The sequence below is a fragment of the Staurois parvus genome, unplaced genomic scaffold (assembly GCF_062004578.1).
Source record: "Staurois parvus isolate SC_StPar_1 unplaced genomic scaffold, SC_StPar_1.0 ptg000058l, whole genome shotgun sequence".
NCBI classification, from domain to species: Eukaryota; Metazoa; Chordata; class Amphibia; order Anura; family Ranidae; genus Staurois; species Staurois parvus.
Window position 1 is genome coordinate 5354244 of NW_028317854.1, and position 12604 is coordinate 5366847.

Sequence of the window (12604 nt, forward strand, 5' to 3'; positions counted from 1 at the left end):
CCCACCGCCCCGAAAAAAGAAATTAAAAAAAGGCTCTGCTCCCAACGCTGGCTCCCGGCTGTCTGACTGCTCCACTGGCTTGACAATTCTTAAATATGTAAGGGGCAGGGCCACCCGGTGACATCACCCATGTGACCCTGCCCCCGTGTGACATCATTGACCGGGGCATGCTGGGTCAAGGATGTCACACAGGGGTGGGGTCACATACATGATGGCCCCGCCCTTTACATATTTAAGAACTGTCAAGCTAGCAGAGCAGTCAGATGGCCAGGAGCCAAGGTCGGGAGCAGAGCCCTTCTTTTTTCTTTTTTTGGGTGGCGGCGGGCATCCTGATTGATGTTGGATCTACTTCAGGGGAAATTCTTTTATTTTTCTTTTTTTAATAAAGGACTTGTCAAAGACTGTCTCCTGTCATTTTTCACACTAGTTTTTTTCTTTGTGCCCCAAAGCACCCCCCATGTTGAAAGCATGTGGCCTGGTATGGTTCAGAAGGGGAGGTGCTCGCTCGTCCCCCCCCTTTCCTGCCTGCCAGGCTGCATGCTCGGATAAACATCTGGTATGGATTTTGGGGGGGACCCACGCCATTTCCTCAAAATCCAAACCAGACCCGAAGGGCTTGGTATGGATGGGGGGGGGGGAACCCCATGACGTTTTTTTATTATTTTTTTAATTGCCGGCAATTCTTTCTTTTACATTCAGCTGTCAGTGAAGAACCCTGCTGACAGCTGAAACATTAACGCATTTTTTTTTCTACTAAAATACCGGTTGACTTCATAAAATAACTCATGCGGTATTTTAGTAGCATTTTTTAGTGAATTCAAATGTTTGTTTTTTTTAAATGCTATGCGGTATCCTGCTCAAATGTGGTAAGATACCACTTAGTGAATTGTGCCCTGTGTCAGATGTCTTGCAAATCGCGCCTGAAATCGGCGGTTCAACCGTCTTTGAAATCGTGCAACTTCACTGTAAGTTGCTCGATTTCAAAGTCGGCCTTGATGTGAACGGAGGGTAATACATACTAGCATTCCCCACTCACTCCTGCACCGCCTCTACACTACCTGTCAGATGTTTCTGGGTTGTGACTTGTGGTACAGAAGAGTACTAAGTGAATGGGGAATACTGGTTCCCTGTATTTCGTTATACTGTTGACCTTGTGCCCCCTGACTTTTATACTGCACCCCCAGATCAGATAGGCTAGAACCAGCCGTGAGTATAACTCTTCTTCTATTGTGGGGACCTTTGCCTGTTCAGATCAAAGGCCCTGATTCACTAGATAGCAGGCATTCTCCAGTGCCTGTATTTATTTTACAGTCCTTGCCCAGCTTTTCTGCTCCACTAGTGTCTTATCATAACTTCTATTTCTAGAAGAACCGGAATAGCACCAGAAGAGTGATGACAATCCAATGACAAAAAAGAAAAAGAAGAATAACAGACCGCTACACTTTTTCCCTGGAGTTCACCTTTAGTGCAAGCTAGAAAAATTGAATAAAGTGTTTATTTGAATTATAACTGTGCATGCATTGCAACCAACTGCACTCTGCAATATAAAAAACTGAAAAGTTACAAGTGAGAAATGACTATGGGCTATGTATGGAAAGGATTCTAAAAACCTGGATCATAGCATATGATCCACTGCACTACACTGCTAATTACATATATAGTAGCTTTAATTACAGGCAGGTCAAACCTTTAATTGTTTTTATATTAGACACAGTATCCTGATCAAGTACAAAGAAAATGCCTAGTAAAACTCAATCTCATCCAGACTAGAAGCCCTGTAACCATTGCCTCCTGTGAAGTCAGAAATATTGTTTCTGAATGTTTTCACTGGAATGAATTCCACAGGCAGAGCTTCCAGGACATCCTGACCATATGCATCTGGTAGCATTGGCGGGAACCGGTGACCGTTGAGTGACCACAATCACAGTAGCAAGTCAAGCATAATATCCTTCATAAAGAACAAAGGGACACAGCAGTAATATGCTATGTGCTGCTTTGGAGGCAATATATGGAAATATTGGGTTAACATGCTACATTCTGTGTTGGGGAAAATATATATGGAAATATGTGGGCAACATGCTATGTGCCATGTATCTAAAATATCCACAGAAGGAGATAGTGGTAAGTATACAGTATACAATTGTATAAATACAAGAAAATGTAGAAATTGCTAGAGAGCCACAGATCAAAGGATGTCCCAAGCATGCTCATCCCTCTCCCCTACAGTGCACAAACAGAGGAATTATGATGTTTATTAGCTAGAAGTGTTTCATATTTACACCATAAGTACCTGAAATAAATAAATAATGAGGCATTGGTGTGTAGTGGTCTTGGGATTCTGGTTACAGACTGCATTTAGACATAGAAGACCTTCTTCCTGTATAAGCACTAAAGTCCAAGTCCGGGAAAAATATTCTATCCCCCCCATCCACGAACCCTGTCTGTCACCCCCTTTTAATGCATCCTGCAGGGTTTTTTCCTCTTACAGACAAAAAAGAACAATTTCCTGCATCCATGACAAGTGCATTGGCAAGAGTAGATCACAGATCTTCGGCTACTCTAATACTGGTACAGGCTTTGCTCCCCCCTAATGGCTGGGGAGACCGAGAGGAAATACTGGAAAACAAGGAACAGAGGGCGCACCAGCCTTGCACATTACCTTTGCGATGACTTTAATGTATCGATAAAATAGATGTATACTCACAAAAAACATCAGCAATTAAGGCACATCAGAGTCTACAATCTACTAAACCTACTCACCGAAACAAATCCCAAATACAAGAAGACCCTCCAAAAGTCTAACGTGTTTCGAGGGGAGATCCCCTCTTCCTCAGAGCCAATCTTGGATGTTGCATAGAATTTCTTATATAACAAATCTATCTATCCATTCAGTCATATCTGACCCTTGGCGATTGCATGGACCGTCACTCCTAAGCGACTATTTCCATGAATTCTCTTAGCAATTATTTTACAGGGTAGGTTGCCAGGTCTTTCCCCAACCCCTACCATGCATGAGATCCCACATGGCCAGGGATGAAACTAGGACAATTTAGACAGGAGCCAATTAACCTACCATGTCTTTGGAGTGTGGATGGAAACCGGAGTACACAGAGGAAACCCACGCAAACACAGGGAGAACATGCAAACTCCATGCAGGAGGCGCCATGGTTGGGAATTGAACCCATGACCCAATTACTGCAAAGCAGAAGTGCTAACCACTAAGCCACTGTGCCATGGGTGGGTATGATGTCATCAATGTGACCCCAAATATGTACAATAAACATCACTTTAATTGTATGCCACATTAATCATTTATTATTTTATTAAAATATATATTTTTTTATTTGTTTGTATTATTACATATGGTTTTTGCCAGTAGTCATCATCCAGGGTTTGTGTCCCATACTAGCAGCCATTTCCGGGTCTTCATACTATGCTCATAAACTGGAAGCGGTGTGTTCTGCAACCAGAATTGGCGGCTGGAATGCATGACCATGCCGCACTTCTGGTTCCATCACTTGGCGCGAATTCCAAGAGGACATCTTACACCATTTTGGACTCATCCTATGGGTAATTTTTGTCCTGTGCATTTCTTCTACTTTTTTTTAGCTTGTTCAAGCATCCATTATTTTACCATAAGTACACACATGCGGCATGCCCTCTTTCAATGCTTCATATGTCTGGATTTAATTCAGTATGCACTATGTGTCTATTATTTTACTATTCATTTGTTCATTGTAATTTTCAGAGTGTTATTTAAAATACGTATTGACCATGTAATAAGATGTGGCATACAATAACAGTGCTGTTTTTTTGTACGTTTGGGGTCACATTCGTGTAATCACATACCCATGGATGGCAGGAGCTTCTGTGGTAATGTGATTTGACCCATTTGTTATATAAGGACTTTCTATGCAACATCTAAGATTGGCTCTGAGGAAAAGGGGACTTCCCCATCGAAACATGTCAGCCTTTTGGAGGGTCTTCTCATGTTTTGGACTTGCTTTGGTGACTAGGTCACTTTAGTACAATGTGGACTCTGATATGCCTTAATTGCTGAAGTTGTTTGTGAATACACCTATTTTATCAATACAATAAAGTCATCACAAAGGTAATGTGCAAGGCTGGTGTGTCCTCTGTTCCTTGTTTTTTAGTATTTTTTCCCACTTTTTATTATTATTATACAGGATTTATATAGCGCCAACAGTTTACTCAACACTTTATAATATAAAGGGAGACAATACAGCAATGATACAGATCAATACAAGAGGGTTAGGAGGGCCCTAATCATTGGTGCTTACAATCTAAGAGGGGCTGGTGGTACAAAAGGTAATAACTGTGGGGGATGAACTGATAGGAGAAATATAACATTCAGCTGTTAGCTGAAGGCAGGATAGGCTTCCCTGGTGAGGTAGGTTTTCAGAGATCACCTAAAAGTGGGCAGAGTAGGTGATAGTCGGATAGATTGGGGTAGAGAGTTCCAGAGAATGGGGGAAGCTTTGGAGAAGTATTGGAGATGAGCATTGGAGGAGGAGACAAGGAAGCTTGAAAGCAGGAGGTTGTGGGAGGGGCGGAGAGTACGGTTTGGGTTATATTTGGAGACAAGATTGGTGATATAGTTTTGGGCAGAGTTATAAATGGCTTTATATGTTATTGATAATATTTTGAATTTTATCCGTTGGGCAATGGGAAGCCAGTGGAGGGTTTGGCAGAGAGGGATGGCAGATATGGAACGGTTAGTAAGGTGGATGAGTCTGGCAGCAGCATTCATGATAGACTGAAGAGGGGATAGTCTGCAATTAGGTAGGCCAATGAGGAGGGAGTTACAATAGTCAAGGCTAAAGATAACCAGGGAGTGAATAAGTTGCTTAGTACTTTCAGAGGTTAAAAATGGATGTATCTTGGAGATGTTGCGGAGGTGAAGTCTACAAGATTTGGACAGTGATTGGATTTGGGCCTGAAAGGACAGATAGGAGTACAGGATTACACCTAGTACCCTGACATGACGGGAGGGACTGATGAATGTATTATTGAAGTGGAGTGACATCCATGCTGATATGTCACTTAGTAGTTTAGTAATGCGCAAGGAGACTAAAAGGGTGAGGAGTAAAAAGATAGATTTGTGTGTCATCAGCATAGAGATGGTACTTAAAGCCATGGGAGTTTATCAAGTGACCAAGGGAGGAGGTGTAGATGGAGAAGAGAACGGGTCCAAGGACAGAACCTTTAGGGACCCCTACAGAAAGTGGAAGTGGAGAGGAGGATACAGAGTTATAGGTAACGCTGAAGGAGTGCTGCGATAGGTAGGAGGAGAACCAGGAGAGAGCAGAGTCTCGGAGGCCAAGAGAGTGGAGGTTTTTGAGAAGGAGGGGATGGTCAACAGCTCCCCTTACCTGGTGAAGTAAATTATGCTCACCTAAGTCCGCCATCTGGGTCTCTCACCAGGGGCCAATCATGCAGATGGTTCTTTGCTGACCGCTCCCTGACAATCCTTTTGAGATTACATCACTCTCTTCTAGATCCTGAGAGACCCTTGCTGCTGGACATCAAAAATGGAAATGTCCACATTATGCAGGCAGTGGCGTGGACATCCAAAGGAGGACTCTGCAGGAAGTAAATAAATGAAGAGCGAAGGCCCAGAACTGGAGCACCATGTGTCCATGATTTTAGTTAAGTAAAAAAGGCATTTAGAAGTTTTGTTTTATTTTAGCAATCAGTAGGGGGGTGTTACCTTTATCAGCTTTAATACTGATAATCAAGACATGTTAGACTCCTTCTTAGGAGCAAAGTCATTCTAATTTTAAGGGAAAGATTATGGACTATATTCTAGAAAAAAATTAGGTTTTTTTAGGGAACTACTAAGGCACAATGAACGTTTCTAGATATTTCCTAACAAAGCAAATTTTTGAGTTCAGGTTCACTTTAGCTTGACCTAACCAGGGTTTATTTCTATTGACAGACTGAATAAGCCTCTGCAAAGGAAAGTGCCAAATACAGTAACCTATATGAACCAATCAAAACTTTCTGACCCCAATCACTGACTTATTGACTGCTACAAGTGAACCAACTTTAGACTTTAAAGTAAAAAAAAGTTATGATGCAAGAACAGTAAAGCTAGCCTATAAATGGCTCAGATTTCAGCTAATGTCCGCTGGACATTCAAAGCAGCTTTAAAGCTATTTCTTTTTTTAACAACAACAAGCATGTTATACCTACCTGTTCTGTGTAATGGTAAAGCATAGAGCACCCAAAATCTCTTGTTCTGGAATCCTCTGCCAGCAAACTTGGCTCCTTGTCTTCTCTGTTTGTCTCCATAGCAAGCTGCTTGTTGTGGGGGCAGATGTGCAGGCTTGCTCCTGAGCCAGACTATGTGCATCCATAGACACACAAGACAGCTCTGCCCCGCCCCCCTCACAGGATTTCACTGACAGTAGCAACAGCTAATGGGTCCTGCTGCTCTCATGACAGTGTACAGACAGCAGAGACAGGGGAAGAAAAGACCGTCAGCGCAGGACTGATACAGGACTTACAGGACCGGTGAGTATTTAGGAAGGCAAGGGGCGATACAATTATTGGGACTTTTTTTAACCCTAATGCAAGGAACCACTTTCAGCTGTAAGTGGCCAAGACAGACTGTACATATGAAGCTATTCGAGATCCATGCAGGACTATGCAGCTGCCCATTTGTCGTTGATTTAAACAGACTGCCTGCATGTGGCTTCACTGAACACCTGTGCATCCAATTAGGGTGAAGACAGCCCTTCGCATAGGTGTATGCCCATGTAAGTGGGTATTCAGACATCCGTGGGCACTGCGGCAGTATGAATACAATGGCCAGTGATGCTGAAATAACTGATTTCTGTTGTTTACCCAAAAAGGCTAAATAAGAGAAATATACAAAGCTATAGCTAGCCTAACTCATATAGTGCTTATTTTGCTATCTGTCCATAGTTTTTGGCTATACCATGGCTACATGTCTTGATCTTGAAAAGTGCACTAAAAATGTATCGAGCAAAAGAAAAAAAAATAATTATTTGGAATATAAAATTGCTGTATCGATAGAAGTGCTGTTGGAGAGTATTGGAAACCTATCTCCTTTTAACCACATCCCTGACTATATCAATATCAGAAATATTACAGTTTTCACCTTCAAGCCTCTGCTGTCTTGCAAGGGCACCTCTATCACCTGATGCTGTATATACAGATTGCAAAATAAAGAAAAGGCAAAGCTCTCAGTAAAATGCAAAAGGCAGTGTTGCTGTCTTGCTCTAATGATTTCCAGAGAAAAAAGTATGAGCATTCATATTATCAAAAAAAAAATAAAGTAAGATATTACCAAATCTATGAGATGGAGAATTTCACATTGGACTGTTTTGGAGTAGATTTCATCATTTTAAATATTTAATATGCCATATGCTTGAAATATCGAAAGATCACACTGCAAGGGTAACTGCAAGGGTAATTAAAACTGCTTCTTGGGAGGGCACCGTCAACGTACGTTGATGGCATCCTAAATCATCCAAGCACTTTTAAATGGGGTGTTCTGACCTAGTCATATTATTTATGTTTAAAAATTTAGATTGGTAGATAACACTATACACTTATAGCATACATTCATGTTGATGTGTAATATTGTAAAATATATATAATGTGAATGTATAATGCTATTCATGTTAACCATTTATTTACACTTTAATGAATAGTGTCATTTATTATGTTAACCATTTTTTTACACTAAAAGCTGCATACATTCATGTTGATGTGCAATATTGTAAAATATATATAATGTGAATTAATAATGCCATTCATGATGTTAACCATTTATTTACACTTTAATGAATAGTGCCATTTATTATGTTAACCATTTTTTTACACTAAAAGCTATACTGAAAACTGGAATGTTGGCCATGCATATCAATTTTAAGGCACTTTCAATCACAAACAAGTGAACAGATCAAGACAACCTACCACCAACTATTTCAAGAATTTAATAGAAAGTGTAGGTGATATGTTGCATTACTGTATTTAGATCCCTTGACACCACTGGGCAGTACAGACCAATGCATAGACAAAGCAAATTGCCCTCTGCTCTGTGTTCAGTTCACACCATTGAAATGAAAAACACATGCCATACTACATGCTTACATTTTGACATGTTTTCTTGTGACCTAAAATGGGTTTGAGTTACCTGCAAACAGCTATCAAATGTATGGCCAGCAAATAGGCTTCTTTACACGTCTGTTGAGTGGACATTGATCTGAGCAGATCAATGCAGGATCAACAGAAGGACATGTAGAAAAAAATTGTTTTTTACACGCCCCGTTACACCACAATGCTGCATTGAGGAGGGTTGGGGTGTGTTGTGTAAAACGCAGACATGCTGCACTTTTACACACCCAACACTCCTCAACAAGTTAGGATGCATAAAGCTGAATGAAGTGTCATTTTGTGACACTTCAGTAAGGTTTAAAAAAAGTGAAAAAACTATGAATGTACAACCCCTAATCACCTCTACACAAAACACACATTTTAGCATGCAGACTGGTGAGTATGAGCCCTAACACTTACTTTGCACCATGGCATCAGGGTCCACTGCCAAGCAGCTGTTCTGCTGCATAGTGAACACAGAGTGTTGCTTACTCAGTATGGGTGCTATTCACAGAATGCCTTGCATTTGTCTCAATTAATACAAGGCATTCTCTGATTGGATGAGCTGGAGAGAAGGGGTAGTGACGTTATAAAGTCCACCCTGTCCAATCAGAGAAAACCTTGTATTCCTTAAGGGAAATGCAAGGTGTTCTGTGAGTAGCTTAATGGCAGCCACACAGCATGGGACCCAGCCGCCAGCAACAATCACTGACTACAGTGATTCTCTGCTTCCACAGTGGACCACAGGTATGGCTTATGCATATTTATATTGGCCCAAGCTGGATCAATGAAGTTATGCTATAAAATCCATACCTAGAAATCAGCTTTAAGGGCCCGTTCACACTAAAAAGAGGTGCTGGAGACCTGCATTCCGTGCCGGTTTCCCGCACTGCATGCCGATAACATTGCCCGTGCGATCTGCAGTGGGTGTCAGTGCAATGTTAATGACACCCCAAACGCAGATCACAAATGCAGTGCATTTGCCCACACCAGACTGCACAGTACAAAAGTACCAAGTGATCTGGATGCAGTGCGTTTCCAAAAGTAGTGCATACACTACATTCAAAATGAATGGGCTGAAATCGCAACACACAGAACTACATATGAATCATACAAGAATGCATAGAGTGTTCATGTGTGATACCCAGTGTGAACGAGCCCTTAAGAGTTAAAAAGACATTACAATATATATTATTATAGATCTGATCAGTAGTATATCTTAGATGCAAACAAAAATTATATATATATATATATATATAATTATTATACAAGATTGATATAGCACTAACAATATATATATATATATACACACACACAAACTGTTGTTGGTACTATATCAATCTCGTATATATATATATATATATATATATATATAAACTGTTGGTGCTATATCAAATTGTATATAAAAAAATAATAATTTTACACACGCATATATCTATCTATCTATTTATATAAATATATTTATCTATACGAGATTGATATAGCACCAACAGTTTGTGTATATATATAGATATATATACTGTTGGTGCTATATCAATCTTGTATAATATGTATATATACAAGATTCTATACTATAATAATTATATATAAATATATAATTATTACTATACAAGATTTATATATCACCAACTTATGTACATATATTTTTTTTACAAACTGTAATTCATCAATAAAAAGCAATAAACAAGAACAAATAAAATAAAAAAATGTATATACAATAACAAAGAGTTACCCTTCCAGTAAAAGCAATGAAACCCTGAGTTGCAGCACTCAGCTATGTCCTCCGATCGTGTTAATGGCTGACAAGTGACTTTTGCCTCCCTCCCGTTACACAGTGCAGCTACAGGTTCTCCATGCTGTTGTACACATCGCCCTCCAGCACTCAGCGCTACCAGCCGCGTTGACGGACAACCATCCCCACCAATCCCTGCACACATACCTCTAACCCAGCCAATGGCTACACGCACGGGGCGTGGTTTCAGAGGCAGCTAATGGAGAATAGCGCTGTCCCCTCGGCCAGCTGGTGTAGTGTGGGGCCAGGGTGGCAGAGGTTGGTGAAGTCCGTCGTAGGGCGGCCAGTGTACCTACCTGCAGCGGGTGCAGTTTGCTGTTCAAGGAGAAGGTGGCGCTGCTGGGGGTGGGCGTGGACGGCTCGATCAGCTCATCGTCAGCATCTGAGCTCGACATGGCATCATCCGGGGTCCCTCTGTCTTCCAACTGCCCCGAGACTACCACCATCCCTCTGAGCGTGTCCTCTGGCGAGGGCCTAACGGGGGTGGGCAGAGTAGTGATCCGGACACTGCCAGGTCACAGACTCATGCTGGGCTCCAGGAAGAGGACGACTGGCCGCCTGCTACAGAGCCCATACGTGTGTGTGTGTGTGTGGAGAGCATCTGTTTATATCAGTCACATCACCCCAGAGGTTCTCCTCACTGTTCCAAAGTCTGTGACATCACCGGGTGGGATGTGTTCCCTGGGATCACGTGGCCCAGCTTTCTGTTCATCTGCCATGGTCACCAGAGCTGCTTCTGTCAGCTACCTGATGGTAGGCAATGGAGGGGTGACTGCTTATTACTGGGGTACAGCTCTGGCCTTTGTGGATGGTTCACAAAATGCACAGAGCTCACTGTTTATCTGAGGTAATGAAAGGAGAGCTCCACAGAATGTAACTAGAATGGGTAAAGTGAGAGGGCCTAGTCATACCATAGGGGCTGCATTGGTCAGTATTGGCCAACTCAAACCAAGGGGCTTACCATTAATTTTCCATATTGTGTTGCGCTCCTATTAATAAATATCTCTTCTGTACCACTTATCCCTTAATAACACCCAAAATTAATAATGTATGATCAAATAGTCTAATTCAAAAAAAATATATATAAAAAATATGAAAAAGCACATGTGTATACAATTACTTAAAAAATCTTAATATAATAATCACTTATATGGAAAATAACTAAATGTGAATACTAATACACTCTTCAAAAGTACATGATGTTATAGCATAAACGTGATAACAAATCAATAATACACCATGATTAGTGAAAAAAAGAAGAAAAAATTATAAAAAATATATATATATAATATCAAAAATATATATATATGTGTACTACAAATTAATAAATGTGTAAAAAATATATATAATAATGTCCTTATAATACAGTGACTCTGTGCTTGATTTAATCTTGAATCCGTGACTCTTTGTGAATCCTCTAATTAGTGCAGATGTACGCTCACCTCCTTATCTGCCTGCAATTAGGCTATATGCGCTTGTGGTTCACCTCCTATGGAACCTGCTTAGATGAGATTTCTCCTTTATAGATTATGGAATGTAGATATCCTTTACCATTGATTAACCCTTCCGGGATTAATCACTCCTTACGAAAATTCCAATCCCCTTATGCTCTCCTCTCCATGCGTTTCTCCATATGTGGGGACAAATTACCAAACATAGTGTTTTATCCTTTTTAAAAATTTCTGCTTTATTGCTTCCAAATGGTTCACTCACATTTGCTGTTTTCAATATAAGGCAATTTGTATGTAACGAGTCCTCCGCCGACCGTTGAGTCATGCACCCGCCGTCTGTCAAACAATCCGGCTTTCTCCGAGTGACGTTGCAGCCCCACCCCTACGCGTTACGCCACTGGTCACGTGGCTTCATCAGGGGGTTTTGATAGCATGGGCTTACCATATGTCCTATTACACTGAAAGAGTGGAACAGCATGTTTTTATGCAGCACAGCATGTCGCAGTGCGCTACACCTACGCAGACTATCCACCTCCACCCTAACATGAATGTTACGGGGGCGTTTTATGAAATCACTGGGCCTGTGTGCAAGATCATCATCTGGACCCCTGAAGCACAGCATGTCATGGTGCGCTACACCTACGCAGACTATCCACCTCCACCCTAACATGAATGTTACAGGGGCATTTTATGAAATCACTGGGCCTGTGTGCAAGATCATCATCTGGACCCCATTGCTTGCTGCATTCTCCGTGCAGTATGGCATAGAGTGGGCATGGGTTTCATTGTGTTGCTAGGATTGTAGAAGACCTAGCATGTATCTGGGAACCTCGAGTTGGGTGGTAATCCCATTTTGTACCCATACAATATGCTAACATTGCTGAGGCACAAGTAATGCAGGCCATAGACAGGCCGTTTGTCGGCCGATAAACGAAAAATCGGTCAGTGCCGATGCTGCCACCAATGCTCATGACAGAATGGGAAAAGAAACCAGTTTGACAAAGACGGGAGCACACCATAAAATGTGACAGCAATACAAATACATTATGTTTTTATTTGGATACAAATGGATACATTTGTTGCAACCGCAAGACCTTTTCATATAAAATATAATAGCGGAAGAACTGAGCCACCGTTCAGTGACACTTGTACATTCTTTTTCTTTTTATTCTTTTCTTGCAGGTCACGGCTCATTTGCAGATTTTTTATCAGT

General features: G+C 41.2%; 1 protein-coding gene across 2 annotated transcripts in view; it reads right to left on the reverse strand.

Annotated features, from left to right (window-relative positions):
• KCTD7 (potassium channel tetramerization domain containing 7) overlaps window positions 1-10594 on the reverse strand; it is a 30390-nt gene extending 19796 nt beyond the window's left edge. The window contains exon 1 of one of the 2 annotated variants that reach the window (XM_089668520.1): window positions 10237-10594. In XM_089668520.1, the coding sequence (XP_089524646.1) occupies window positions 10237-10386 (150 nt within the window). In that variant the 5' untranslated portion in view covers window positions 10387-10594. The remainder of the gene's footprint in view (window positions 1-10236) is intronic. The other variant, XM_089668521.1, reaches the window with a different exon arrangement.
• Window positions 10595-12604: the final 2010 nt, after the last annotated feature.